General features: G+C 47.1%; 1 protein-coding gene across 5 annotated transcripts; it reads left to right on the top strand.

Annotated features, from left to right (window-relative positions):
* The first annotated feature begins 1,426 nt into the window (after positions 1–1,426).
* Positions 1,427–26,955, top strand: SLC1A6 (solute carrier family 1 member 6). Of its 5 annotated transcripts, XM_076359206.1 has the most exons (12): positions 1,427–1,603; positions 12,099–12,356; positions 13,231–13,368; positions 14,191–14,395; positions 15,287–15,329; positions 15,941–16,281; positions 18,575–18,808; positions 19,873–20,067; positions 20,515–20,649; positions 22,094–22,197; positions 24,553–24,580; positions 25,254–26,955. In XM_076359206.1, exons 2-11 carry the CDS (start codon positions 12,143–12,145, stop codon positions 24,555–24,557), a joined length of 1,614 nt encoding a protein of 537 aa, XP_076215321.1. In that variant the 5' UTR covers positions 1,427–1,603; positions 12,099–12,142; the 3' UTR covers positions 24,558–24,580; positions 25,254–26,955. The 5 variants fall into 5 exon arrangements, with proteins under 5 accessions (XP_076215321.1, XP_076215320.1, XP_076215319.1 ...); XM_076359205.1 differs by lacking the exon at positions 24,553–24,580; XM_076359204.1 differs by lacking the exons at positions 24,553–24,580; positions 25,254–26,955 and having other exon boundaries at positions 12,104–12,356; positions 22,094–22,638.

Genomic DNA, 26,955 nt, shown 5'->3' with positions numbered 1-26,955 from the left:
GTGAGCAACCGAGTCGCATAAAGACCATGAAGCAATTTGTCAGGTGCAGAGTGTGTGTCCTTGTCTCCTGATGCAGCAATGGCCTGTGTCCATGCTGATTTGGCAGATGGAGCAAGATAAAACAAGGGAGAATAACAGAGATAGTCAAGACCCCAGGCTCCAAGTGGCCTGTCCAGTGAAGTCCCATCTAATCACTGTCCTGATTTACGGTTGGACTTGATGATCTTAAAGGTCTTTTCCAACCTAAATGATTCTATGATTCTATGATTAATGTCTGCAAAAAGCCAGCTGGTGTAGGGAGCTGCTCTTTGTAACCTGGGCTGAAGAGGTCTAGCTCTCCTCTTCCCAGAGAGTCTGATGGGGACATAGGGCTTGGGGGGATTTCAGTTTCAGGACTCTGTCTGATGAGCCTGGCACTTTGGCTTTGACTTACCTCTTGCTGGATGAGTTCAAACTCTGTGGCAAGTTCTAGCTGCAGACACAACGCATCGCTGTTGGTATGCTGAAGCTGGAGCACGCAGTAAAGCCCCTGCACTGGTGCCACCTGAATTAAGAAGGCTACTGTCAGGAAACAACTGATATGTCCCCTGTGACTCATGTATCTGGTAGGAATAGAAACAGAGGTGCTGTTGTAACCTTGGTGCTGGTGCTTGTGTTTTGGACATAATTTTTCACTCTGCCCCATTCAGAGGCCAGCACTGGCTGTGTGGTGCTCACACCTGCAACCTGCCGTGTTTTTGGCATAGTGCATTAATGGAAATTTTGAAATGTGGGACTTCTATCAAAGAAACTGCAGCAGGAATCAATATTTAGGAGATCAATGAGTAAAGACAGTGGAAGTTTTGCCCGCTTCCTTGAAAGTAGTCTGGCTCCCTGACAGACTGTATTTCCCTTGCACACTCAGTGAATTGATTCCTCCTTGTGACTTGCCTAACACACCAATGGGAAATTACAGCGATTCGGCTGAGGCACAGACACATGTCCATCCCCTCAGGCTGATCTGGACAAACCACAGGGTTGTGTCTGGATCTCTGAGGTCCTGCTTACACAGAGTGGACTGGTAAAGGATCTGCCCATCCAGGGTATCCAGCTGTTGCTGCTGGATGGAGTTCTGCACGCAGCCACCCTTGTGGAAGGAACAGACTGAGGGGCAGGAGTGGGATGGGGATGAGATCTGGTTCTCATTTAACAGCTTGCCGTGCTCTCTGTTACTGCTAACTCTCTTTGCAGCTTGTGTGAGAAGGCAGAAGAAAGTGCAAAAACACTGGCAATGTTAAATCCAGTATGGGCTACATGCAACATCATGGTGACAGGTGCTTTCTGTCCTCTGGTCTCCTGCAATCATCGAAGATTTTTTCAGTCTCCTCCTACATGCCACTCCCCCACCCCCTACTGCCATGTATCCTGAGCATATTACAGTCTTCCTTTCCTCTCTCAGGAGGTACTGCTCAGAGCTCTCTGCTAACGCTGCACCTTTCTAAGGAGAAAATCCTGCATCCTGCCTTTGAGCTTAAAGAATTAAAGAACGAAACAACTCAGAATAATCCCCCAAGACGAAAAAGACCCGCTGCCCTTCCTGCTTGATGACCAACACTTGTTCCAGGTGAGTGGTTTTGTCACCAAATCTGAATGCATGAATAAGAGCGGTGCCAGGTCCAGGGTCTGAAGCAGAACAGGGGGATGGCAGGAGATTTCCTTGGGCATATGCATGAGAGAGAAGCAGGGATAGCTCTCACAGGGGACTGCCCAGAGGGGAGTGTTTTATAAGTGGGACTGTATGTTCTGGGCTGGGGTGAAATGCCTGGTGGGCAGCTAGAGAGAGACAATCTTATCACAGGACCTTTGCATGAATAGGGAGCAATGGGGAGAACGGCACTTGTCCTCCCAGTATCGGACTTAGGCCCCAAACCAGCTGATCACCTTGTCACTGTAGAGCTTAGCTGGGCTGAAATTCCTGCCCGTTGCAGATTCCCCTCCCCTTAGCTGGTGCTCTCTCACAGAGATGGGTCAGTGGCTGGACCCTGGGCAGATCTGTTCTCCTCCTGGGTCCATTGTTATGGTAGGAGTTGCCTGGGAGGGAGCTGGCTGCCAGGTAGCGAGTGGAAAATGGAGATGCCCTAGCACTTCACTGAGCAGAAAGCCCTGCCAGGGGCTGCTATAGCAACACAAAGATGGCTGAGTTCACCCCAGTTGGGCTTGTGAATGGAAATTTTCAGCCTAGGCACTTTGGCTGCATTGCTTTTCGCTTGTACTGCCCTTCCCAAGGGCAAGCAATGGGCCAGGCTGCAAAGGATCCAACAGCATGAGGGGTGAGGATGCCTCCAGCCAGGGGGTCTGTGAGCCCTCTCTATCCTGGTCCTCAGGACTGAAAAAACCCAGCTAATAGCACAGTGGCTGGATTCAGTGCTCCTGACTACAGGCACCGAGCTACTGATGGGGGAGAGTGAGGTGGGAGTGGAGACATCCACTCCTCCTTTGCCATCCTTGCAAAGATGGTCCCTGCAAAGCACCTGTTTTACTCAGCTGGTGGTGGAGGGACTGTAGCTCCCTACTCTGGAGTGCCAGTGATCTGCCCAAAAGCAAGGACTTGATAGCTGCTAACTGCAATTGTCAGGCCACTGAGCAGGGTCCTGAGGGCAAAGCATGGCCCTGCCTGCCTTCCCTTGAACAGCCTGGCACATCCCTTCCTTGCAAGCACTGACCCTTCCCTCCCTCCACACAAACATGGGCTATTTAACTTCTGCCCTCTCACTAGGTGACCCAGCACCAGAAGCTGTCCACCTTAGAAAGACTAGTACGGCTTTCTCAGTGACTCCTTGCCTTGCCCCTCCGTATCTGCCTAGCTTGTGCAAAGCTCTTCCCAATCCCTCTCCTCCTGCAGAGACTCCTCCCTCTTCTCCCCCTTAGAGTGCTTCCCAGCTGCTACCTGTGGAGACTTCCCTCCTTGAAAATCCTGCTGGTTTTGATGTTGAACATAATAGCAGAGTTTCCTTGGAGACAAGAGAAACAGTGGGCTCAAAAGTGCTGGTTATTTCACAGTTTTTGGCTGGCTTTCAGCAATGAAAAAAAAGAGAGTTGTGTTAGCAGAAGGAAGAGGGAGCCTGGGGTAGCTGTTGTGGAGGGGGGATGCCTGATTCTGACATGCTTTTCTAGTGTCATCCCTTTAACAGCAAGGCTTGTCCACGTGCCACGCTCCGTACCCATGGCAGTGGTGTGACAGTACACGCTGTACTAAACACTGCTGCTTTGGGATTGTATTGCCACTCTTACCCCAGTCCCTGGAGGCTGGTAAACCTGGGAGAGACTTTGCAGTGGGCATTTCTAATTTGGCTAACTTCTGTCAGTCCCAGGAGTAAAACTGACTAATTAGATTAACCCCTTGTATGTTCTTCTACGCAGACATTAGCAATAGTGGGACAAGGATGCAAAGCACTGGCATGTCAATCATTGTCTCCCATCCATTTGTTCTGAGTAGTGACAACTGGGTTTGTCCCAGCCGAGAGCCTGAACCCTCTGGAGCTCTCCTCTGCTGTGTTGGCCACACAGTTTTTTGCCTTCCTTGGGGTTGGTTATGTGATATTCGGCTGACATCTCTTGGACACGTTAACAAACAGAAAGCCATGCCAATGTGCTGTATGTAGGCAGGGCATTGGCTGACTGCTGATGCTCTGCCTCAGGAGAGAACAAAGTGCAGCGCAAGAAGGCAGATACAGTCTTCAGTTGAACTTTGCGTTTACTTTCTCCAACCCCACACACCATGGCAAGAATGCCCTGTAATGCCATATCCTGCCAGTGGCCAGGACCTCCCTTGTCCCAGAGGAGTATCTCACAGAGGATCCACTTGACCAATAGCTACCCCTCTGCTGAGACATCCCTGGGGTCCTCATGATCTGTCCAATAGCCACAAACAGCACCTGGCCACTTCCATGAAGTAGCATTTTCTTGTTTATCTTTCAGTGTGGTGCAAGAGTGCTGTGCAGGGGTTAGAGGGTGAGAGAAGAGTGGGGAACCAGACCATGGCCCTGTACTAATTATACATGCATATCAGCTCCAGGACACTGCCAGGGACGGGATGTGTCAGTGCTGTCTGAAAAGTCCTGTAAAGCCTTGTCTCACAGCACATCAGCAGAAGATGGAGGGATCACAGCATGGCTGAGGTTGGCAGGGACCTCTGGAGGTTATCTAGTCCAACCCCTCTTCCCAAAGCAGAGTCAAACACAGCTGGTTGCTCAAGACCATGTCCAGTCAGCTTTTGAATATCTCCATGGATGGAGACCCCACAACCTCTCTGGGCAACCTGCTCCAGTGTTCAGTCTGCCTTACAGTTAAAAATCCTTTCCTTATGCTTAAGAAGAATTTCCTGGTACTTCAATTTGTGTCCACCACCTCTCATCTGGTCACTGGACAACACTGAGAAGGGTCTGGCACTGTCTTCTTTACACCCTCCCTTCAGGTATATATTGATAAGATTCCCCCGAGCCTTCTTTCCTCCAGGCTAAACAGTCCCAGCTCTCTCAACCTTTCTCATGAGAGATACTCCAGTCCCTTCATCATCTTTGTGGCCCTTCCTTGGACTCTCTCCAGCGTGTCCATGTCTCTCTTGTACTGAGGAGCCCAGAACTGGACACAGCACTCCAGGTGTGGCCTCACCAGTGCTGAGCAGGGGGGAAGGATCACCTCCCTTGACCTGCTGGCACAAACACAGCAGAGTTTCTGGACCCTGGTGCCGGTCCCACCTGGGACCTCCAGAGAGCTCTGGGGTGATGTACTGGATGGAGGTCCTAAGAAAAGGCTGCACTGTTGTTAGTGGTTTGCAAGCGTTTAGTTTCATCTGGACCATGTAAAGTAGTCAGATGCATTTCCTCTTCACCCAGCCACAGCATAACCCTGACTGTTGCCTGGACAAAACCAGACCAAAGATCTTCTGCAGTTTCCCCTCATGCTCAGAAAGCTGGCAGCCCCATGACCCCAGAGGCTGTTGCATGTGACTGGAGTGAGGGCAGAGCCGTGCACAGGCATGGAGTAGATTTATCTCCCATAGGCTTAAATGTCGTTTCTGTTCCTGTTGTGAACGAGTGCTAAGGCATGCGAAGCTCTCTTTGGACAGTGAGTTTCCCTGCTGGTTACAAACATAACAGTGAAACAGGTTCTCTGTGGGCAGCACAAACTCTGTCTGTTCTCCCTGGCAGAAACTCAATGCATCACTGCTACGCAGAACTGACCTTCTCTGGCCAGCAGCACTGCTCTGACCTCTTGGGAGCTGTTTTCCATGTGGAACTGGGCCCTCTCTTAGCTGTGTAGCTCTGCATACGCAGATGCAGCCCATCTTCTCCAGCTCCCCCCAAAATCCTGTCCCCAGACACAGCCCTATGGACATGTAGCATTGAGCACTACACTGCACCAAACACTCCCCGGTTTCAGACACCATTCCTGTAGGGCTCTGCAGGGCTACCCCACACACCATGAAACAGGTAGACTGCCTGCCCAGTGCACAGACCAGGTTCATGGCCCATGCATTCCTGCAGAAAGACTCCCCTTAACCCCCACTGACAGTCTCATGCGTGCACCGCTCAGGAGGAACTTGCTTGTGGGCTCCCATGGATGCAAACTGCCTCAATACAGAAGTACAAAATCTTTTGCCGCATGAAAAAAAAACTTAAGAAATACTTACAGCCTGCTTCTTGATGCTGCTGTTTGAATAACTGAGTGCAGGAACATTTCAGTGATGGCAGCTTTGTAAGTCAAACACTAGTTGTTTTTTTCCTGAAGCTCAGCCTGCACAAAAAACAAAGTAAGAAGAAATTGAAGGCTTTCACAGTTGCTTTCTCAGAATTTGAGTTAAATGCAAAATTCCTTCAGCAAACGACTTAAAATTTGCCCCAACAATTTCATTTTTTTCTGTTGTTGTGACATAGCAGATGTGCATGTGGATTTCTGAGTAAAAAAAAAAAGATCCAATTTTGAGCATTTAATGGTTTTGAGCATTTAATGTTGCAACATAAAAGCTGTATTATTCCCCACAAGCGTAATTCCTGCCTGAGCACTTTCACTTTATTGCAAGACAAAGTCTGAAATGTCAACCTTATACGCTTGGGGGCGAACTCCAAATACCTGGCCTCCAAGAAAGCCTTGTCAGGGAGCAGCGTGGGCTCGTAGCTCCCAAAGGGACTGGGAGCCGAGCACAAGCAGATGGCCAGCAGGGCAGGATCTGGCCAGCAAGGACGTAGCCACATGGTGCCAGAGCAAGTCAAGCAGGGCAGACCTGGGGATGCCACTCATCCTCTCAGAGATGGAGTATGCTCTATACTTGTAGGTCATCATAAGACCATTTTCTTTTCTGTCCCCTAATTTCTTCCATAATAATTCCTAGCACTGTTTTTCTGTCAGCCTGTGCTTTCATGTGATATTCCCAATATCTTTTTGAGTCACTAGAGTGTACAATTAAGAGTTACTCTTCCTGTGTTTACTGCTTTTCACTTATCCACACAGCAGCTCATCTTCCAGGTCACTTGTGAGCAGATGAATAGCTCAGCACTCTGCACAGTTTCTTATTGGACATCACAACTGAAATCTCTCTATTGGCAAAAATAGCCATGAAATTCTACCTGTTTTGGTTTTGTTTGTCACCACAAGTGATTGTAAGGGGATCTTCCCTTTCATCCCATGATATATCCATTGCTTTAAAAACCTTTCATACAGTATCCTTGCCAAAAGTTTTTAAAAAAATCTGGTTGATCTGACACTGAGGTTATATCCTTACTGATGTGGTTTTTTCTTCAATTAGATGCATTTGAAGATTGCCTTTTACTTCTATGGCTCTCTCTAGTTCTGCCTTTTAACAAGCTGGCCTTTTCTCTGGGAGTGGGGCATGAATAAGGATGTGGGGGCTGTATGCCTTTAAAGAGTCTGTAGTCAAAGCATACATTCAAGATATTTCAGTAAGTTTCTCTGCTGTGTGCAATATTTTACTCTCAGTTTCTAAGTTTGGAGCTGCTTGGTTCCCGGTGTTTCAGGCAATGAGACTCTCCCCACATGCCACCAGGCTGCAGCAGAGCGATGGATGCAGAGCAGAGAGCTCAGCCCATCTGCCGGGGCTGTTTCATCACTGTCCTTACCACCACAGATGGATGGGCAGACTCGGGTTTGTGGCAAGCATTCCTCATTGTGCAAATGTCGGACAAACTTGCAAAAAAACACTCAGTAGGTTGTAGCATATGGACATATTTGCATCCCCTTGTCACAGATCTAAGAAGAGCTAGGATACGCTTCAGAAAATGAAAGGAGTTTCATGTCCTGACATTGCCTATGTCCTTTTTACGATAAAGCGGTATTTAAGGACAAGGGTGCACGTGGGGGCCAAAAGTATGCAATTTGTGACAAGGGGATGCAAATATGCCCTGATGCTACCACAGTTAGACCTCCAGCGAAACTGCCTCCTGGTAAGCGTGCGATGGCAAGCTCCTCTTTCCCTTCAGCCAGGATTTTATTACCTTCTGTCTTTAAAACATGCTCATGGGAAGGTGCTGCACACTGGATGGTTTCAGCTTTTCTGATGTTGGCTGCTTTAGCAGAGACAAGGCATAAAGAGGAGGGGTGTTCTTCAACGTACAGTACAAGTTGGAACAGATGCATCTCAGTTGATTCAGAGATTTCCTGTTTTCTACCTCTTTATAGGTCCTTAAGCACTATTGCCCTCCTCCCCCTATGTTGGAAACCCTTTCACTGTGTAGATGGGAAGATAACCACACAAAAATCTGCAAAGAGCAGGACAAAAAAATCTAGTGCAAAAGTCTTCCTTCCCCATTTTTTACTTTCACCATCTTCTGAGTGGTGTCCCTAAAATAGCCAAGATTCCACTGTTTATGTGAAACCTCATTGGCAGGAACTAGGCATTAGTTTTGCAACACTGAACCTTCTTGCAAAATATCCTGTGCTTCCTGGTTCAAGCCTTGAAGTTACCTCCAGAAATGTTCTCTCAAATATCTCAGTGCTTCTGGCAGAGCGGAGCCTGGAGAAGCAGCCATGAATAGGAGAACCTTCACCAAGAGAGCAAAGCCACCTTCTTCCTCACAAGAAGGAAAATCCAAGCCACTGACAGACTGTTAATCTGCAAGAGTATTTTGATGACTTACTGCAGCAGTCTGAGAACTTCCAGCTGATGCAATAGAGAATATTTACACAATTTCAGGCCAGCGATGCAGAGGGAATGTGCTGTGGAGGGGGCCGCTGTATTGCAAAATATGCAGATGGAGAAAGGGAGCAAGTCAGCAAGAGGGTGGGGACATCACAGGAGCAAGTTCTGCTGGTGAGTTCCTTCTGTGCAATAAGTTTTGCTCTGAGAAGGCTGCTGAGCATATGGTAGAACATGGGATCAAATGACTAATCCTGAACTTTCCATATCAAAATAGAAATTTCATTTTGTTTGCACAAAAATACGTTTTCCAGTGCACATGGATGGGGAGACGTCTGGAGAAAAGAGCAGGTGAGTCCCTTTATATGTGTGGGTTCTGCTCCCACCTTCCCTGTACGGGAATTCATGCTATTGTTGTGGTATGGTCCAACTCTAAGAAAGGCAAGGTTTGGAGAGAGGTAAGTCTGTGTTACTGTACTCCTGGTTCAACACGGGTCTCCTCAGGTCACCGTGGTGAATGGGAAGCCTGGTTTGCATGTAGCAAGCCCATGATGGGAGATTTCAGAGCCGTCAGTGTGACTGTTTTCACTTCACTAAAGAGATGGGAGCTTTGCATGTCAAAGTAAGGTGGCACTTCACCTTACGAAGGTGTGCTGGGTTGTTTGATGAGGAGTGAGTGGTTTGGGAGTAAGAAAGAGAGTTTTTTGGGTTTGAAACTTTCTTTGGTGGTTTTGCTTTTAGAAGTTATTGCCTTAGGTGGTAATCCGTTCTGCTGTAGGAAGTTGCACTGCATGCCTACTGACTGGAAGTTAGCCAATGTTATTCCAATCTACAAAAAGGGCATAAGGGAAGACCCAGGGAACTAGAGACCTGTTAGTCTAACCTCAGCACCTGGAAAAATTATGGAGAAGATTACACTGAGTACTATTGAAAGGCATTTAAAGAACAATGCAATCATCAAGCACAGTCAACATGGGTTCACAAAGGGAAAGTCCTGTAACTAATTTGATATCCTTCTATGATAACATCACCCGCCTAGTGGATGAAGGGAACGCAGTGGCTGTAGTTTTTCTGGATTTTAGTAAGGCTCTTGATGCTGTCCCTCACAGCATCCTTCTGGACAAGTTGTCCAACCGTGGGATGAGCAAGTTCACAGTGCGCTGAGTGAAAAACTGGCTGCAGGGCAGAGCTCAAAGGGCTGCACTGAATGGGGCTACATCTGGCTGGCGACTGATCACCAGCAGTGTTCCTCAGGGCTCAGTCCTAGGGCCGGTCCTGTTCAATATATTTGTCAATGATCTGGATGCAGGAGTTGAATGCCCCATTAGCAAGCTTGCTGATGACACCAAACTGGGAGGTGCTGTTGACTCTCTTGAGGGCCAAGAGGGACCTAGATAGATTGGAGCATTGGGCAATCATCAGCGGCATGAAATTGAACCAGTCCAAGTGCCAGATTCTGCACCTCGGATGGAGTAATGCCAGGCACAAGTATAAATTGGGAGAGGAGTGGCTGGAAAGCAGCCCTGCAGAAAGGGATCTGGGGGTGCTGGTGGACAGTAGGCTCAATAGGAGCCAGCAGTGTGCCCTGGCAGCCAAGAAGGCAAACTGCATCCTGGGGGGCATCAAACACAGCAAAACCAGCTGGTCAAGAGAGGGCATTGTCCCACTGTATTTACTGTTGGTGCAGCCTCACCTGGAGTACTGTGTGCAGTGCTGGGCCCCACAATTTAAGAAGGATGTGAAGGTCCTTGAACACGTCCAGAGGAGGGCAACAAAGCTGGTGACAGGGCTGGAAGGCATGTCCTCTGAGGAGTGGCTGAGGACTTTGGGCTTGTCTAGTTTGGAGAAAAGGAGGCTGAGGGGCAACCTCATTGCTCTCTGCAGCTTCCTGGGGAGGGGATGTGGAGAGGGAGGTGCTGATCTCTTCTCCCTGGGATCCAGCGACAGGACACGTGGGAATGGTTCAAAGCTGCGCCAGGGGAGGTTTAGACTGGACATTAGAAAGCATTTCTTTACTGAGACGGTGGTCAAACACTGGAAGAGGCTTCCTAGAGAAGTGGTCAATGCCCCAAGCCTGTCAGTGTTTAAGAGGCATTTGGACAATGCCCTTAGTAACATGCTTTAACTTGGTCAGCCCTGAATTGGTCAGACAGTTGGACTAGATGATCGTTGTAGGTCCCTTCCAACTGAAAGAGTCTATTCTATTCTATTCTATATCTGGGAGTCTATTCTAGGGCACAGGGGATTGAATCCATAGTTTCTTAACCTACTGTGGAGTTCAGGAGGCACAAACTCAATGAACTGAAGGAATATGTACTTTGCAGTTTCTTTCTCTCATGCATAGCTGTGAAAAGTAGGACTGGCAGTGAAAAGGAGGAAGACAAAGTTTTCACGCAGTCTGATGTATATTGGCTCCATCAACACACAAAAACTGGGTGGTGTAATAAGAAAGTGAATGTGTGATCAAGCTGGAATCAGCAGACCAAAATCCACAGAATGCTGTTTCCTAATCCAAAAGCTTGGGTGACCACAGCAACACTGTGAGGTTCCTGCAGCAAAAGCCCAGAATCTTTGCCAGTGGTCTTCACACAGCTTAGCCTTGGGAGGGCTTAGAGTGACTTGGCTGGGCCACCTCAGGTGTCTCTCCACTGCTCCAAACCTCATGAAGGCATTAGCATCTCTGCAAACAAATCTTCCATCAGAATGGAGGTTTTCCTCCATCTATCTGTTGGAAATGACCCTGCAATGTTGTACCATGAACCAATTCCTCTTTAAGGCCATGTCTTCAATTCATGATAGGCATTTATCTGGGTCCAAATGGCAGACACTAGATGTGTATTTTATAGAGAATGTAATCCCAGTTGCGATGGTTTCTTTGACTTAAATTTAGGATTGCAAATGAGGTAGGTAGCTCTTATTTGACTTGCAACACCAAAGAAAGGTCTTTCCGCACCTGCTAATGTGCTAAGGTGACTTTGTTCTTCTTTGGTTTCATCTAGTCTTGTAATTTCTTTGCAAACTCCTGGAAACAAGAATCATTTTCAGACCTTGTATCTGTCAAGGCACAGTGACAGTAGGAAAATGGCACCTGCATAGTCAGGCAATAATCCTCCTAATGATAAGAACTGTTGGATTGCTGGTGCCTTCTAGCACTTCAGAGTGGACTGGTATGCCTGTGTAGCCCCCTTGTTCTTTTCTTCTGAGGAATATGGGAATAATAGAAAAAATAAACAGTTAAAGAACAGTAGACTGCTCCAGGCCTTGCAGCCAGTAGGTAATGGAGCAGAACTGGTCCTTCATTTACCTCTTTGGAGTAGGTTTGATCTCGATCTTAGTATTTGTGAAGACAGGACAGCAGGTTAACCCCATCAGTGGAGTTTGACAAGAGATACTACTTGAAAGTCCTATTGTGCTTCAAAGGACAGTCAGTAAAGCATTATCCTCAGGCTCCACAGAAGGCAAAGGGATTATGTTCCTTTCTCCAGAAACAGCCAGTGCCACTCGCTGTCATGGCGAAAGCTGTTCTGCTAGGGGCCTGTCCACCTAGGAGGTATGTCAGAAATGTTGTTTGCTGCTTGGTCTTGTTTGGAACAGTTTGTGTACAGGAACTGGTTTTATTGCCAGGTGATTAAAATTCTTTCCTGTCCAAATGGATAAAACTCTTAAGAACAAGCCTCGGTGGCTGTGGAGCCCATTCTGGCTGCCCAGGCCACCACAAGCCGCTCCTCAGTGCAGGTTCGGTGCTAGAGGCCAGAGCTTCTCCAGAGACACCAGAGCAGTCGTGACAACACCCTGGCAGCCCTTTAGATGCCTTTCCCCAGGGTCTGCTCCTTGCAGAGGGGCAGAGGAGCTCATTAATCAACTCTAAATAAACCTGCTCAGGGCCCCAGGGAAATGACCTAAAAAGGAAGGCAAGGTGTCGGGTGCTGCAGCTTATGCTTTCCCTCCTGTGCTTCTCCCTGCCCAGCATAGGCAGAGCTGTGTCTTGGAGACTGAGCAGCCGTGCTGACCATGAGTGAGCAGAGTCACGTCAACAGCCTGTTCCTCAACGAGGACGCAGCCAAGCAGCTCAATGCTGAGAGCCGGGTGCAGCGCTTCCGACAGGCAGTGCAGAAGCGGGCAGCGCGGGCCAAGAAGCGGATGCACAGCATCACTGCTGACAGCGCTAAAAGCTTCTTCAGGAGAAATGCCTTTGTCCTCTTCACCATTGCTGCAGTCTTACTAGGTATGGAGCTTGTGGCAACACTGGGCACCATTTATAAATGTGGCGAAAAGTTTGTTTATTCTACAAAGATTTTATTTTATCATAACGATTTGGCTGGGGAGGTGAAGCTGATCAGCTGACAGCTCAAAATGCTGTCCAAATCAGAAGCTTTGTGTGCAAGGACAACAGACCTTGCAGAGGGCGTGTGTGAAGGAGTCCTTGTTGATCCTTTCTGGCTGCAGCTTAGGAACATTCTACAACAGGAAGGGTTTGATGATCCAGCTCTACCAATCCCCATAAAAAAATCATCCAGGTTTGTTCAGAGGCTTCTTGTGAATGCAGCTACAGGCACAAGGGTTCTTCAGGTTCATCCCACAGCTTTAGCCTGACAGTACCAGAAGGGGGAGCTGATGCGAAGAACTGTGGTACAATGCAAACTAAATCTGCCCAGCAGATAGTGGATTGTCCCTAGCTTTTGATCCAGGTTGTATGCCTCTAACTCACTGGCTGAACTCAGCTATAAGAGGTGGGTGGACAAAGTCTCTGAACTGCGTAGTCACACTTAGGTTAGGCTGGGAGATCATATCTCTGGTCACAGCATTTTTGCATTCATGAGCTTCCTGGGAACAGACCCCAGAGGAGCAGCAGACAGAGCAACAAGGAGACCTGTGGTTTAGCACAAGGCTCCTGTGCATGTAAATATGTCAAAGGGAGAGAGAGAGCATACAGTAAAAACTGGATCATAGCCTTTTAGAAAAAGAAAGAGCATGTGCTACTTTGGGGAGAGGAGGAGCTGAAAGGAGATGAGAAAGAGAAAAGCCACGCTGTAGGACTGAGGGACAGACTACTGGATCACACTGTCCCATTTCCATTCTCATCCCTTGCTGATCCACAGGGATCATCCTGGCATTTTCCCTCCGGCCCTACCAGCTGACCTATCGCCAGATCAAGTATTTCTCCTTCCCGGGCGAGCTGCTGATGCGTATGCTCCAGATGTTGGTTCTTCCTCTCATTGTCTCTAGCTTGATTACAGGTGAGAAGTGCTTTCTGCTGCTTTCAGCCAAGGCAATAATCAGCAAAGACGGATGCTAGCTGTTGCTGGAGTACCCCTTTGTGCACCAGCTGGAGGTGCTTGGATTAGCTTGGCTAATAGTGACAAGCCTGAACATACAGCTGTAGTGAACATGATTCACATTCATACCCCTGCTGGCTCAATAGTGGGGAAGAGAATCAGAAGGCCTTGTGCTTTCTCAGAAGACTAGGGAGGACACAATGTGGTGTTTCCAATGCCCAACACTTGAGCACTAGCAAGGATTTCATCCTACGTAACCTCAAATGTCAACAAGTTTGTTGCCCAAGTCAGCTTCAGGTTTCCTCCAGCCTAGGGAAGGTTAATTCATGTCAGTCCAAAAGAGCTGAGTTGATCACCAGCTGGAGAGCTTGTTTCATGCAGGTCCTCACAGAAGACATGCCCACCAGCCAAGCTTTCAGACAGCAGAAGGGACTGCAAGGCATTCCACCTGCTGAAACATCCCACCATTAGGGACTTAAAGGCCAAATATATCAGGAGGGGATTATTTCCTTTCTGAGAACTTTAGGAGGAAATTGCTATATTCCCAAATGCAGCCTAAGACCCACCAGTGCTGTGCTTCTTCATAACCACAAGCCACATTCTCCCATATCGACATCACCTTGGAGCTCCAAAGTCTGCCCCTTGTATGCTGTGCTTCCTAGAGACCCCAGCTCTCTGTCCAACTCATGCATGTGCCCTGCACACTTTGAATCTTCCTCAGGCTCCCCCTTTCCCTCTAAGACAATAGACCTTCTCACCTTGTCTCTCTATGTGACTCCCCAGGAATGGCCTCGCTGGATGGCAGAGCCTCAGGGAAGATGGGGATGCGGGCTGTTGTCTACTACATGGTGACCACAATCATAGCAGTCTTCATTGGCATCCTCATGGTGATCATCATCCACCCAGGAAAAGGATCTAAGGACAAGCTTCACCGAGAAGGCAGAATTGAGCAGGTGCAGACCACAGATGCCTTCATGGACTTGGTGAGGTAGGTGAACAAGATGGTATCATGTTGAGACCATATCAGTGAGACTGCATTTCTCCACGGAATGTCCTTTTCAAGTGTCACAGCTTTAGGCATACACTCTTAGGGAAAGAGGTTTATGGCTGAGTCTTGCCCAGCCTACTACTTCTAGCTCAGTTCTGCCAACAGGCTTTGCCACTCTGAGATTGAATGCTTGGCCTGGAGCTCTGGAGTCCAGCCCTTCTGTTAGAGGTATTAATGCAAGAAGCCAAGGTGTGCTCAGCAAAACAAGTCATGAAAACTATCAATGACTGCATGCCCTTCAGAAATTCACCCAGCAAAGGCTACTCTAAATATCCATCTTCACTGACCCAAGGTAATCGAGGAAGTGGTTCCTGAGACATTGTCTCTCCCTCCCTTGCTGTGACCTTACACAGTGAATTGCAAAGCTGTACCATCTCAAGTGGTATGAAGCTATGTTTCTGAGGTACAAGATAACAGAGAGCTCAAACGACAGCTGTAGAGATGAGGCTGAGAGCAAGGCAGTATATTAAAAATTGTAATATGGTATTGTTTCAAGGTTCAGTTGGGTTTGATGATGCTTTTACAATGGACCCATATCCCAGTGCTGTATGTGTGTAGTCTCTTTCCACATATCTGAAATACAACCTTCTGGAGTCTGAAAAGATGCAGCAGGAGTCTGAAAAGATGCAGGAGGGTGCCTGGCTCCAGATCAGCATATTCCCGTCTTCTGTCAGTCAGACAGAAAGGGCCCATCTGCTCTGTAGCCTGAGCTGGCATTGTGAGAGTTGTGACCTGAGACACTGCTCCAGGACAGAGGTGTTGGCCAGGAAGCCCATGTTTTCTTGCTAGTCAAACACGATAATAACTCTTTCCTTGTTTTATCTACTGCAGGAATATGTTCCCACCCAACCTGGTAGAAGCCTGCTTCAAACAGGTATGAAATCCCACCTGGCTTATCACTTCCCTTTGCGCCCTGTGCCCTAGACCATAGTCAACTTCTTTGAGGGATGGAATAGCAATTGCTTTATACTGCCTTCACACTTCCCCAAGTCTAACTGCTCCAGGAGGCATTGTAGTAATTAGTCTGTATTATAGCATCCCCCACGCAAGCTTTTCAAGCTGTCTGTAGATGGGGGCTTCAACCTCTGTCCCATCCCACACTCAGAGTCAGGAAGGGTTTGTGTGATCTCAGGTAGCAGGCTTGGACTGGCAGTGAAATGGAAGCAGATTTGCCAAGTATTTTTCTCTTCTGTAGTGCTAGTGCCCTTGGAAGCAGTATAAAAGGTTATCGGAGAAGCCAGAATATCTCAGTCCTAGGGATATGAGATGCTCCAATGGTCTCTTTTGACCTTCAGCTCCATGAACTTTTTGTTGAAAGTATTAAGCTAAGGAGCTTGAGAACAGGCAAGGCAAGTTTCCCACACAGATCAGCAGTGAACTTGCAGTACTCCTCTTTCTTTAGGAAGGGATGCAAGAGCCTAGCATGTTGTCCTGAGCTCCTGAACCAGGGCTTGTGAGTGCATCTGATAATCTGTGTCTTTTCAGTACAAGACACAGTACAGCACCAGGGTCTTCACCAGAACCGTCCTCCACAGCAGCAATGTCACAGCAGGTGTGACAGCCACTCAGATGCCTGTGCCTGAGAACTTCACCGGCATCCTGGAGAACGTCACTCATGCCCTGGGGACTGTCTCCGAGGTGCTGACCTTTGAAGAAGTCATTCCCATCCCAGGCTCAGCCAATGGGGTGAACGCACTGGGGCTGGTAGTGTTCTCCATGTGCTTCGGTTTGGTGATCGGCAGCATGAAGCAGAAGGGACGGGCCCTGCGGGAGTTCTTTAACTGCCTCAACGAAGCCATCATGAGGCTGGTGGCCATTATCATCTGGTGAGGAGCACGGCCGGTTGGAGAAGGAGGTCTGCAGGTGCAGTTTCCACTGACCTGATGAGAAGTGGGGTAGCGTTAAGGATGACATGCACAGGAAAAGCAGATGGGCACAGCTCTCCTTTGGCTCCATCAGGCTGGAGGGAAAAGTCTGGATGGGATATTTGTTCACATTTCATTTCCTGTTTTTTGTTTTTACCTTAGAAATATCAGGTACACCAGGACTTGCTTTCCTTGAGGCTGCTGGAAACATCCTTGGAAGACCAGAGAGCTGGAGTGGAAGATCTCTTAGCCTTACCAACAGGGGTAGGGTGTGAGGCTTTCCCACCAAAAGCTTTCCTTCCAGCCATGTTCCAGGAATCTGACTTAGCTACGAATCACAATAACCTATTGCCACTTTCCTGCTACTCAGGGTGGCACCTGTATGCATTAGCTCCAAGAGCTGAGCTGGGTTGACAAGGTCAACTCAAAGTTACTGCCTTTCAATTTGAGGTCTCCCAGATCCCAACTCCTCTAGAGCTCAGCTGCTTGTTGCTTTCTGTGTAAGGCTGCCTGTGCTACATGGTCCAGATAAGCAAGGCATTGCTGAGACAAGTCTCTAGAAGGCAGCATTTTACCAACTCTTATTTTAAGTTCTTTACCCATCTAGGGCTCAAGGTCTAAATAGGAGTTTGTGGTAGGTACCACAAGACAGGAGAGATGCGGGGCTGGCAGAATACATGGAAATGGCTGACAGGGAGGGGATCTGTCAGCCCCGCACCCTCTCCCATTTTAGATCACTCCAGCTTCCATTCCCTGGTCTTCTAGTCACAGTCTTTTATCTCAGAGCAACATGCTGGGCACAGGGGGACAGGCCGTACACAGAAAGACACAAAGGGGAAGAACAACCCTAAGCTCATAGCAGAGCACTGGGGAGCCCCAGCCCCTCTGGGATCTTTTCCTCCACAGATGAGCCAGAACTTGGGGCCTTGCTTTCCTAAGAAGAGGTAAGAGTTGCCTGAGGGCACAGAAGGAAGAGCACGAGCACAATGGAACAAGTAGACCTGCACACTACTCCCAGAGACAATTTCAAGGTGCCTTCAACATCTCCTCCTTCAGCTCCCCCTTACAGTGAAGGAAGGCAGGGTGTTGATGTACAGCACGTTGGTTACACTCAGGAAACTGCCTGTATGCATACAGCAGGTAGTGTCTGGAGAGACCTCCTGACTTTCAAAATCCTGCTTGTATACGAGGCAGGACTGTCAGCTGCAGCCCAGCACTCCTTCCCGAAGTCACAGTCTGCAGAGCATGTCCCAGGAGCTTGTTTTTCCTGGGGAGATCTGGTCACTAGCTGCAGCCAAGAATGTCTTCTAAGAGGAAGGTCAGAGGGAATGAAATATTTGTGAAATCCTTTCCTGAAACTTTTCCAAACCTCCCAGGCTAAGTTGGAGTTTGGCATGTGGACCTCTGAGCGTTGCGCATGAATTGCATGTGAGCTCTTGAGCTGTAGAGGCCAAGCCCTGAGAGGTGTGGCCGTGGAGCCGGGATTTTCTTTGGTGCAGTTATTTGTCCATGTTTAGTTTAGTGCCCATGATATTCTCCATGTCTGTGTTATGGCTTCCTTTCTGTGGAGCCTCACTGCTGCTCATGAGATGCATTGTTATGGAGGGGGAAAAAAGCCATAAGGAATAGAAAGGATAGTAGTGTACCTCAAAATGGGTTTTTATATAAGCCATGGCTGCTTTCGCAGGTGTTGGCGTGCCCAGTCCTTGCTACATCAGATATGGATTCCCTGTATGTTCCTATTCCCTAAATGTGAACATCTGAAGATAGCAAGGCTGATATCCCCGAGCCTATAGGACACTATTGCTTTTACTCCCCGATTCCCTGTTTTGCCTGTACTTCCCTGTGCCTCTCAGTAAAAAAAATACTCTCAGCCCAAGCTCTGTTAGGAAAGGAAAGGACTCTGAAGACTCCTCTACATAACCTCACCTATCAATTCTACAGGGAGTGTTGTGGAAACATGTAGGGAACCCAGAAGGAGGAGGAAACCTCCACCAGTGCCCAAGCTGTGCACACAACAGAGTGCTGGGGTCCCCAACAGTGCAACAAATGTTGTTTTTTGGCCGTATGGTGAACAAGTCCCAGCTCTCTCCAGGTTTCCAGAAAAGAAACCAGCAGTATCATCCAACAATTAGGCTCAGTGAGCACTTCTGGTGCGCTAGCTTATTGGGGATTTGTCCAGACAGCATGCATTAAAGCTGGTGTGAAAGTGTGGGTGCCAGTTCTGAGCATCGGCCTTGTGTTTCTGCCATAGGTATGCTCCAGTTGGGATCATGTTTTTAATTGCTGGCAAAATCCTGGAGATGGATGACCTAGCAGTGATGGGAGGCCAGCTGGGGATGTACACGCTCACCGTCATCGTTGGACTCCTCATTCATGCCCTTTGCATCCTGCCACTGCTCTACTTCATCGTCACTCACAGAAACCCCTGGGTATTCATTGCAGGGCTTCTGCAGGCCCTCATCACAGCCCTGGGCACCTCCTCAAGGTACGATGGCTACATAGGAGTAGGGTTGGGGCTAGTGTGGATACTCTGGGGCTGCTTCTCAGCACTCCATTGCCCTCAGTGCAGCACTGCAGTCTCACAGTTTCTAGCACTAGCAGCTTTTTGCACTGGTCCAGCCAAGCTCATTTGAGAGTGGGAAGATTCCCACTCCCCTGCTCAGGAGCCCTAATCACGTGGCCATCTCTAACCATCAGTGCATCACCCATATTCCTCCTTACCAAACATGGTGGTGACTCTGCTTGCAGCACTGAAATCCTGAGCTCAGGACAAATATCAAATCCCACTGAACTGCAGCATTATTCCCCATGCACATACCTCTCACACACATATAATCACACACGTTTGCACACTTCTCTCTCCCAGGCACACATACTGTATGCAGCTGGCATTAAATTCACAGGAGGCCTGGCAAAGGCATAAACACCCGTATGTTCAATGACTCACACCGCCATGCAACACAGCCAAAGCAAGGGATTGTAGGTAGCTGTTGTTTCACTAAGTGCCGTGTTTCTTGCTATGTTCATTTCCTGGCAAGCACATAACAGTCTCTCCCACATGCATTCTCACACTGAAACACACCGCATTTTTCCGGCTCATGTTGTCTTTTAGAAAAAATTCTCGGCCTTCTCTGCAAGATATATTCTCACACATGGGTCATTCTTGTCTTACGCACTGAGGGGGGTGAGAAAGGGCTTAAGTTTTTTAATAGCTGGAAAAGGAGTTTTGGTCTTGAGGCTCTGTCCTATGTACCCTGAATCCTCCAGCATCACCTTCTTTTGGTGTTATACCAGCATCATCAGCCTCAGGGCTACATAGCCCCTGTCCCAGCCCCCTGAGGAAAGCCATGTCTGAATGTGCAACTGCAGCATGCACCATATCTGAGGAAGCCTTGCTTAGACTGTTCTTTCTCCTAGCAGCTTCTGGCCTCTGGCTCACATGGCAGGGTGAAAAAGCAGGTGGGTAAGGTCATAAACCAGGCAGAGGCTTAGTCCCTCTTCCAAAGTCAGCATATACCCAATTCATGTTGTTTTGTAAATTCCTTTCAGCTCAGCAACTCTGCCCATCACCTTCAGGTGCCTGGAAGAAAACAATGGTGTGGACAGGCGCATCACGAGGTTTGTGCTGCCTGTGGGAGCTACAATTAACATGGATGGCACTGCCCTATACGAAGCCCTTGCAGCCATCTTCATTGCACAAGTCAACAACTATGAACTTGACTTCGGGCAGATCATCACAATAAGGTGACTTTTGAAAGAGTTATGGGACTACAGGAAGGGCTTCAGTTTTGTTGGCTTATCTGAGGTGTGGTCAGGTTCCTCTTTTGCTCAGAAGATACAATGAGAAAAAAAAAGTATGGAAAAGAAGGGTGTACTACACCTCCAGGTGTAGAAGCACATATGATTTGGCCACCATGTCTTTGAGGCTCCACTTGAGCCCTTATTGCATTTCCAGGTCTGGGCCATCTGTTAGCTAGAGCTGCAGGGTGCAGTCTGTTATGGATGGTTGCCTGGCAGGGGGGAGCCTGGCTGCTGTGTCAATGTGTCACCATCCTGCTCGGTGACCAGGGCAGAAAGGGTGCCAAGATGTTTTGTAGATGATGAGTTTGAGCTGCTTCCTGACATTTCTGCAAATGCGACTACCTCTTTTCTTCCCTTTGCTGATAAGCTGTGCTTTCCTGTTCCCTCCAGCATCACTGCCACAGCAGCCAGCATTGGAGCCGCAGGTATTCCCCAGGCAGGACTGGTGACTATGGTTATAGTGTTGACATCAGTGGGGCTGCCTACTGAAGACATTACGCTGATCATCGCTGTGGACTGGTTTCTGTAAGTCCTCTGCTCAGCAGCAATGCAGAGGTCTGTGCTCCCTGCCAGTGCTTACAGAGTTCATCTGTACTCCCAATGTCTCTGCTACAAGCAGTCTCAGTAACCTGTATCATTAAGCTTAAAATACACCTGTATCCCTGAGACCTTTGCACAGAAGCCCTCTCTGCCCATGCTGGAGCCTTCACCATGTACTTCAGTGACCCAAGGCATCAGAGGTCACTTGCAGATCAGCCTGGTCACCAAGCAGAATGTCCTTAGTTTGCTTTATCTTAAAAGGCACCCAGAAACTATCTCAGACCAATAGGGACAGGTTGTGCCAACAATAAGCAAATTCACACTGCAGAGTGATGGTTCTGTGCTACCAAACACAGAAAGTGGGATGAGACTGGGCTGTACAAAGTCGAGGAGTGTTTAGACGGGTGCAGCTAGTCAGCTACATTGCTCCATTTCACCTTTGTTTCACTTTTAAATCTTGGGACAAGTGATTTCCCAAGCACAGGAGTGCTCTTAGGAACTAGATTGAACTAGATTGCATTTGTGCACAGTCCTTGCTCGCTCAGTCTTCTCAAACACAACAAAATCCTGACTCAGGGATACACTGTCAGTGTTTCCTGTGTTCTTCTGTATCTTGTATTGCTGGTTTGTAGCCAAAGCAGCCAAAGTCTGCTCCCAGCCATGGCTGAGCAGTTGGAAACAGAGTCTTGCCCAACACCTTCACTCCTCCTGTGAACTGTGCATAAGAACAGACTTGGCTGGAAAAGGCCCTGCCTCCTAAGACGCCAGGTTACCTCTTGTACTTACCCAGAAAGGTTGGTTTCAATCAGGTACCAAAAGTCTTATCTGTTGTTACCGCTGAAGGATATGATGGGTTGCTGGACTGGTGATAGCTTCAGCTCTTACATACAGTTGTGGTTGTGGAAAATATCTCATTGCAAAGGGTGTTTTAGATTTGCCATTTTGCACGAAGAATCTGGTGCCTTGTCTTAGTGTATACTGTCCATGCTGAAGAAATCTGGCTCTACAGCAGCACTAAGTCATAGGTTTGCACCAGAATTTCCACACTTTTTGTAAAACAAAATGCAACTCAAGTGTAACAGATGTGGCGAGGCTCATCTGAGTCTGCAGAAAGGCCTTAGCAGCCCTTTGGAAAGGAAACTGTCCGTGTGGAACCACGATAACATTTCCCTCATTTTGTGGCAAGTCCAAAACTTTTCAGTGAGAAACTGGGAATGCAATAGAGTAGGAATGAATGTGAAGCCTGTGCTCAGGGCTATCAATCAAGGAAGGCTCTCTGGGAATCATTTTCCTGTCAATGTTGAAGTGTCAATTATTAGAGTGACTTGAAAAGTAGAAAAAGTTTCATTGAAGATGTTTCTTGAAACAGTCTTCATCCCCTCAGCTGTTACTAAGAAGCTGTATTTCATTTTTCTCTCTGATTTTTCAGAGACCGCCTTAGAACGACCACCAACGTCCTGGGGGATTCTCTCGGGGCTGGCATTGTGGAGCATCTCTCCCGGCATGAGCTAGATGCGCAGGACTGCGAACTTGGTAATTCTGTGATAGAGGAGAAAGAGCAGCTCTCCCACCTGGTTTGCCCACAGAACGAAACCCACAGGCACCCCAGGAGTGAGACAGCACTGTGAAATCGGGCAGCAGAGTGCAGATTAATGCTGTAAAAAGCCAAGACTTGAAATAGAAGTCCATAGTGGAGGACAGAGAAAGATCCACTCTCCAAGAAGCACACTTTTCTCCCCCCCTCTGCCACATGCAGTCTTCCTTGATCCCGTTTCTCCCCCATCTCTTTCTGACTGGCATTAAAAAGCAGAAAATTAAACTGCAAAGAATGTTTTATTCCACAAAAGCCTGATTTAGTCATTCTTATGGGGTCTGAGAGTTAGACCTGTGTAAAGAAGACTCGGTGAATGAGCTGGACTAGGAGCTCCTTCGTTTCTGAGCTAAAGCATGAGCACAGCTAAGTGGCAAGGTGGGTTGGGGATACCACCACCTGTGGACTGGCACCAAAATGTTGCCATGATGACTCCACCCTGCAGGATACAGCTGCAAGGCCTTCACTCGGTCAGTGGCTTCCCCCAAGCATGTAAAGCTTTCAGCGTTGGCCATTTGGACATCTCTGGAGAGCTCCAGCGCTCCTGTTCAGCTCTTCACTGGCAAGAGTGTTTATGATAAACACAGTGTCCTCCTTGCTCACAGTCCTGGTGTTTGCACAGATATGCGGATGATGCTTCCTGAGAGCTTCTCACTCCTCTGGCAACCCTTCTGGCTGCAGATACTAGAGTCACCCAGCTTCTGAAGGAATGTGGGACCATACAGCAGGGACAGGGCTTACTGTGCTGGCTGGTAGCACAAATAGGGGTCAATAGGCTTTTCATTAGTGGAAGCTGCTGAAGGATTGCAAAAGCAGCGAACAATTAAAGAATTTATTATATCCATTATTCAGCCTCTGAAACAGCTCTCCCCTCTACCGAGCTCTTCCAAACACCAGTTAACTTCATTTCTCTTTAGCAAGCTGTTCTTCTCTTGGTGAAACCAGAAGGGGAAATGCAAAGTTTAAGAACAGTTTGCCCACCTGAGCAGCTGGGTGGTACCTCCATGCCAGGAATGACTCCCTGCCACCCCAGATTTGCTCAGAAAACAGTTTCACTCCTCATCATAAGACTCCTAAGGAAACGGTTCCTTTGCTCATCTTTGGCTATTTTCAGAAGTTACTTCCCTTCAGTCACATTGCTCCAGAATGTTCTTCAAAATATCTCTGTTTTTCTACAGCTCTTTATCTTTTATAGGCAGTACCCAATCGCTTCCCAGCACTTGTACAAGTTTGCCAGATGCAAAACTTATAAATTCAGGATAAATTTCTCAGTTCCTACCAAATGGAGCTCAGCTTCTGTTTAACACACTTGGACATAAGCCCACACGACATCCAAAACATCTCAGAGGCTCAAGCAAGAAGTAGGGACCTGCTTCATTCATGCTCTATCCCCCTTCCCTGGCGTGGCCAGGAACACAGCCTCTCTCTCTCACTCCAGTGAACAGGACCAGCAGGGCTTGCTCCATAATATCCAGGTCCATGAACATCCAGAAAATGAATGTCTAGACACAACCAGGAAGATGGAAAGGATCCACAGTTTTTGGGCTACTACAGTGTAGCTGTCCTGCTTTAGAAATGGCTAAGCCCAGAAACAGCAGGAAGCAGTCTCCTGTTGCACAGCTGAACTATCTAAACTGAGCAGCTTTTACTTGAGGTCTGCTCATCATTCCAAACCCAGTATATCACTTAAACCCCTCTACCCTGGCTTTCCACACTGATCCTTTTCATCCAGAAGCCCTAGCCTTACACTTAGAGGTGCACCTAAGTGGACCTCAGGAAGGAAGACCTCGGAGGCATCAGCTGGAGTCAACTTTGCCAACCACAACCGCACAACTGCCCATGCTTAGCTCCCCAGCACTAACAAAGCTTCCCAAAACACATTTCTTGAGATGTCCAAAGCCAGATCCTGATGTGGATCTTTTTGGTCCTTCAGGAATTGCAGGATTATATATTGGTGCTGCCACTTTCCACAACCTGTAGACAAAGTATTCTATTTTTATGGGCTGGATGATTGTTGGGAATCTGAGATAAATGGACAAATGCATCTCTTTCACATAAAAGTGGATAACAGAGCAAGGTAAATAGAAGTGTATTGTAGCCCCATTTAGTAGTAGTTGGCCCCAGACCCTAAGGCAGCAGGCTGTTTCCTGACTGCGGGAGACAGGTTGCTTAGTCTGACAAGAGATCTGCTCTAGCAGGGGACAAGTGAGCAGGATAAAAAATTATTATCCTCCTCTTTGCAGCATTTTTTTATCTTGTATGAATAGTATTATAATGTCTGCTCTTCTCCTTTCTAGACTAAACAGACCCAGTATACCCTCACAGGTAATAATCATTCATGTTCCTCTCCTCTGGACTTTTTCCTCGCTGTTCCACATCTTTCTTAAAGTGGAGTAACTAAAATTTGACAAAACAATCCAACTAAAGATTTATTAGTGCTGAGCACTGAGGAAAGAATATTTCATGTACATTAAGATTTAGACCTTAGACTCAAGTTACCATAGTTCAACAGCATGCTGTGCATCAGCTGATCAGGATAACTGTCCATGATGCATACATACAGCAAATTCAAGTCTGTTCATCTTATCTTAAATCTTAGCGAGGTTAGACTCTTACTTTGATGAGATGGCTGTATCTAAAGACCGGATCTTAATCAAAGAGTTTTAAGATACACTGCATTAGCTTGTATCTATAGGGGGCTAAGACAGCACTAGCTTATCATTAACATAGCTCAGCTGACATGAGTCTAAACCTTCATAAAGAACAGACCTGCTTATAAAACCCAATAAAGTGCTTTATTTTTTCACAACAGCATGATAGCGTTGACTTCACTCCAGTGGTAATACATGATAATTTCTACATCACTTTAAGCAGAACTGCTGCCTAGCTAGTAATTTCCCAGCCTGTGTTTGTGCAGTTGATTATTGTTACCTAAGTGTAATAATTTATATTTGTCCATATTGAACTGCATCTTGGTTTTCTTTTTTTTCCCCCCCAGACTATTTGTCCAACTTTTCAAGAAAGCATTGAATTCTAATCCTGAAGAGACTTCCTGTATACAAAGGGCAAACTGACGGATGAACTGGAAGAAAATATCGTTGGATTGGACTCTAGCTCAAATGGGAATTAATGCTGGGAAGTCCTCTGACTGGTTATACAGAGTCAAACTAGATGATCATAAGGGTCCCTTCTGGCTTTATAATATATGCACGTGCTTTCTGGTTTAGAGATATTGCAAAGGGTCCTTCCAGCCCCATCATTTTTAAAAGCTATCTGGGAGGATCCTAATGATACTTTAATAAAACTCAGCAGGAGTCTAACCTGTTTCCAGTTGCTGTTAGCAGACATGTAAACATATCACAAAAGGGGCTCTCCATACCACATTACATCAACATGATCTCAGATGTTCCCACAAAGTAGTACCCTCCAAGCCTTGCCATTTGTGAGTTCCTGCTTTCAACACAAGATTAATGCAGCACAAACAAGTAGAGGCCTCATTTTCAAATACCGCAAATCAGTCTCCCATGGGGAATTTCAGAATTCAGCTGATAGTTTTTAGCTCTGGCGTCTACCCATGTTGCTAACCAGTTTATCATTGGGAGTATCTATCTGTTTACAGTACCCAAACAGTAAAGTATTGTCAGGAATTTGCATATATATATACACACCTATATATATATATATATATGAAAGGGGCGCATGTGCACAAACATACCTATACACAGAGTTAATTTTTTTGTTGCTAATCCAAGAATGAAAGGCAATACTAAGCTCTCACTCTGTAAAGCTGCATACTTCATTTTGATGCCCACCTTGATTTACCCAACTAATCCCATCCTTAAAACAACAGAGGCTATTTTACTTCATTCCAGTAATGAGTCTTCCAAAGCAAGGTTTACCAGGAAGGAGCTCAATGCATGCTGATTTTGAGTTGCATCTGCTGGTGACATAATGAGAACTTCTCAATGTACAGAGAAAATTCTCCACTTCATCTTTGACTTTCCTGCGCATATCCCAATGACCCACATCCCCACTGCATCTGACTTGGCAAGGAGGCAGCCTTTAAGAGCTCAGCCAAGAATACAAAAGTGTTTGTACTCCTTCCAAACCCAACGCTGACCTTGTACTAACTCAGCCTTCAAAACTGGATAACTGAAAGTACTAAATAATTTTATCAACTGTCTTTTTAAATTATCAGGTATTTGAGAGTTTATGCAGTCTTTTCTTTACTGCAGCCCTGCTGCTTCTGCTCGCAGAAACTTTCCAAGTTTCTCGTATTTGCAAACAGATTTATTCCTAATGATTAGATAAGCAACATTTGGGATGAAACAGAGAGCTATCACAATGCATACATACATGAAAAGCTCTTCAATTAGGACATATCTCTTCAAAATTATTTTTAAGAGAGAAAATCCATGAAGAATATGGATTTTCAGATGATAGGCTACATGTCACATGATACGTACACATCATTTCAGGAGTCAGATCTGCCCATGAAAACTGCCCTGGAATTTTATGTCCTTCTTTTGCTCTGCCCAAGGAAGACAGAGATAAATGGAAATCAGTGCTGTACAGCGTGTTCATAGCATTCTGGCAGTTTGACTATGTTAATTCCCGAGGGCTTTTTCGTCATGCTGTGAGTTTCAGTGTTAATAAAGATAGTTTGCATATTTGAAAAATAAAGGGAATTTTTTCCACAA

Source organism: Aptenodytes patagonicus, chromosome 25 (genome assembly GCF_965638725.1).
Source record: "Aptenodytes patagonicus chromosome 25, bAptPat1.pri.cur, whole genome shotgun sequence".
Lineage (NCBI taxonomy): Eukaryota > Metazoa > Chordata > Aves > Sphenisciformes > Spheniscidae > Aptenodytes > Aptenodytes patagonicus.
Note: the sequence above shows the minus strand (reverse complement) of the source record. Positions and strands in the feature narration are given on the sequence as shown.

Bases quoted from the DNA above. Each gene is read 5' to 3' on its own strand.
- SLC1A6 (XM_076359204.1), top strand. From the start codon at position 12,143: ATGAGTGAGCAGAGTCACGTCAACAGCCTGTTCCTCAACGAGGACGCA. The intron at 14,396-15,286 runs GTAGGTGAACAA...TATCTACTGCAG, and splicing joins GCCTTCATGGACTTGGTGAG to GAATATGTTCCCACCCAACC. The intron at 18,809-19,872 runs GTACGATGGCTA...AATTCCTTTCAG, and splicing joins GCCCTGGGCACCTCCTCAAG to CTCAGCAACTCTGCCCATCA.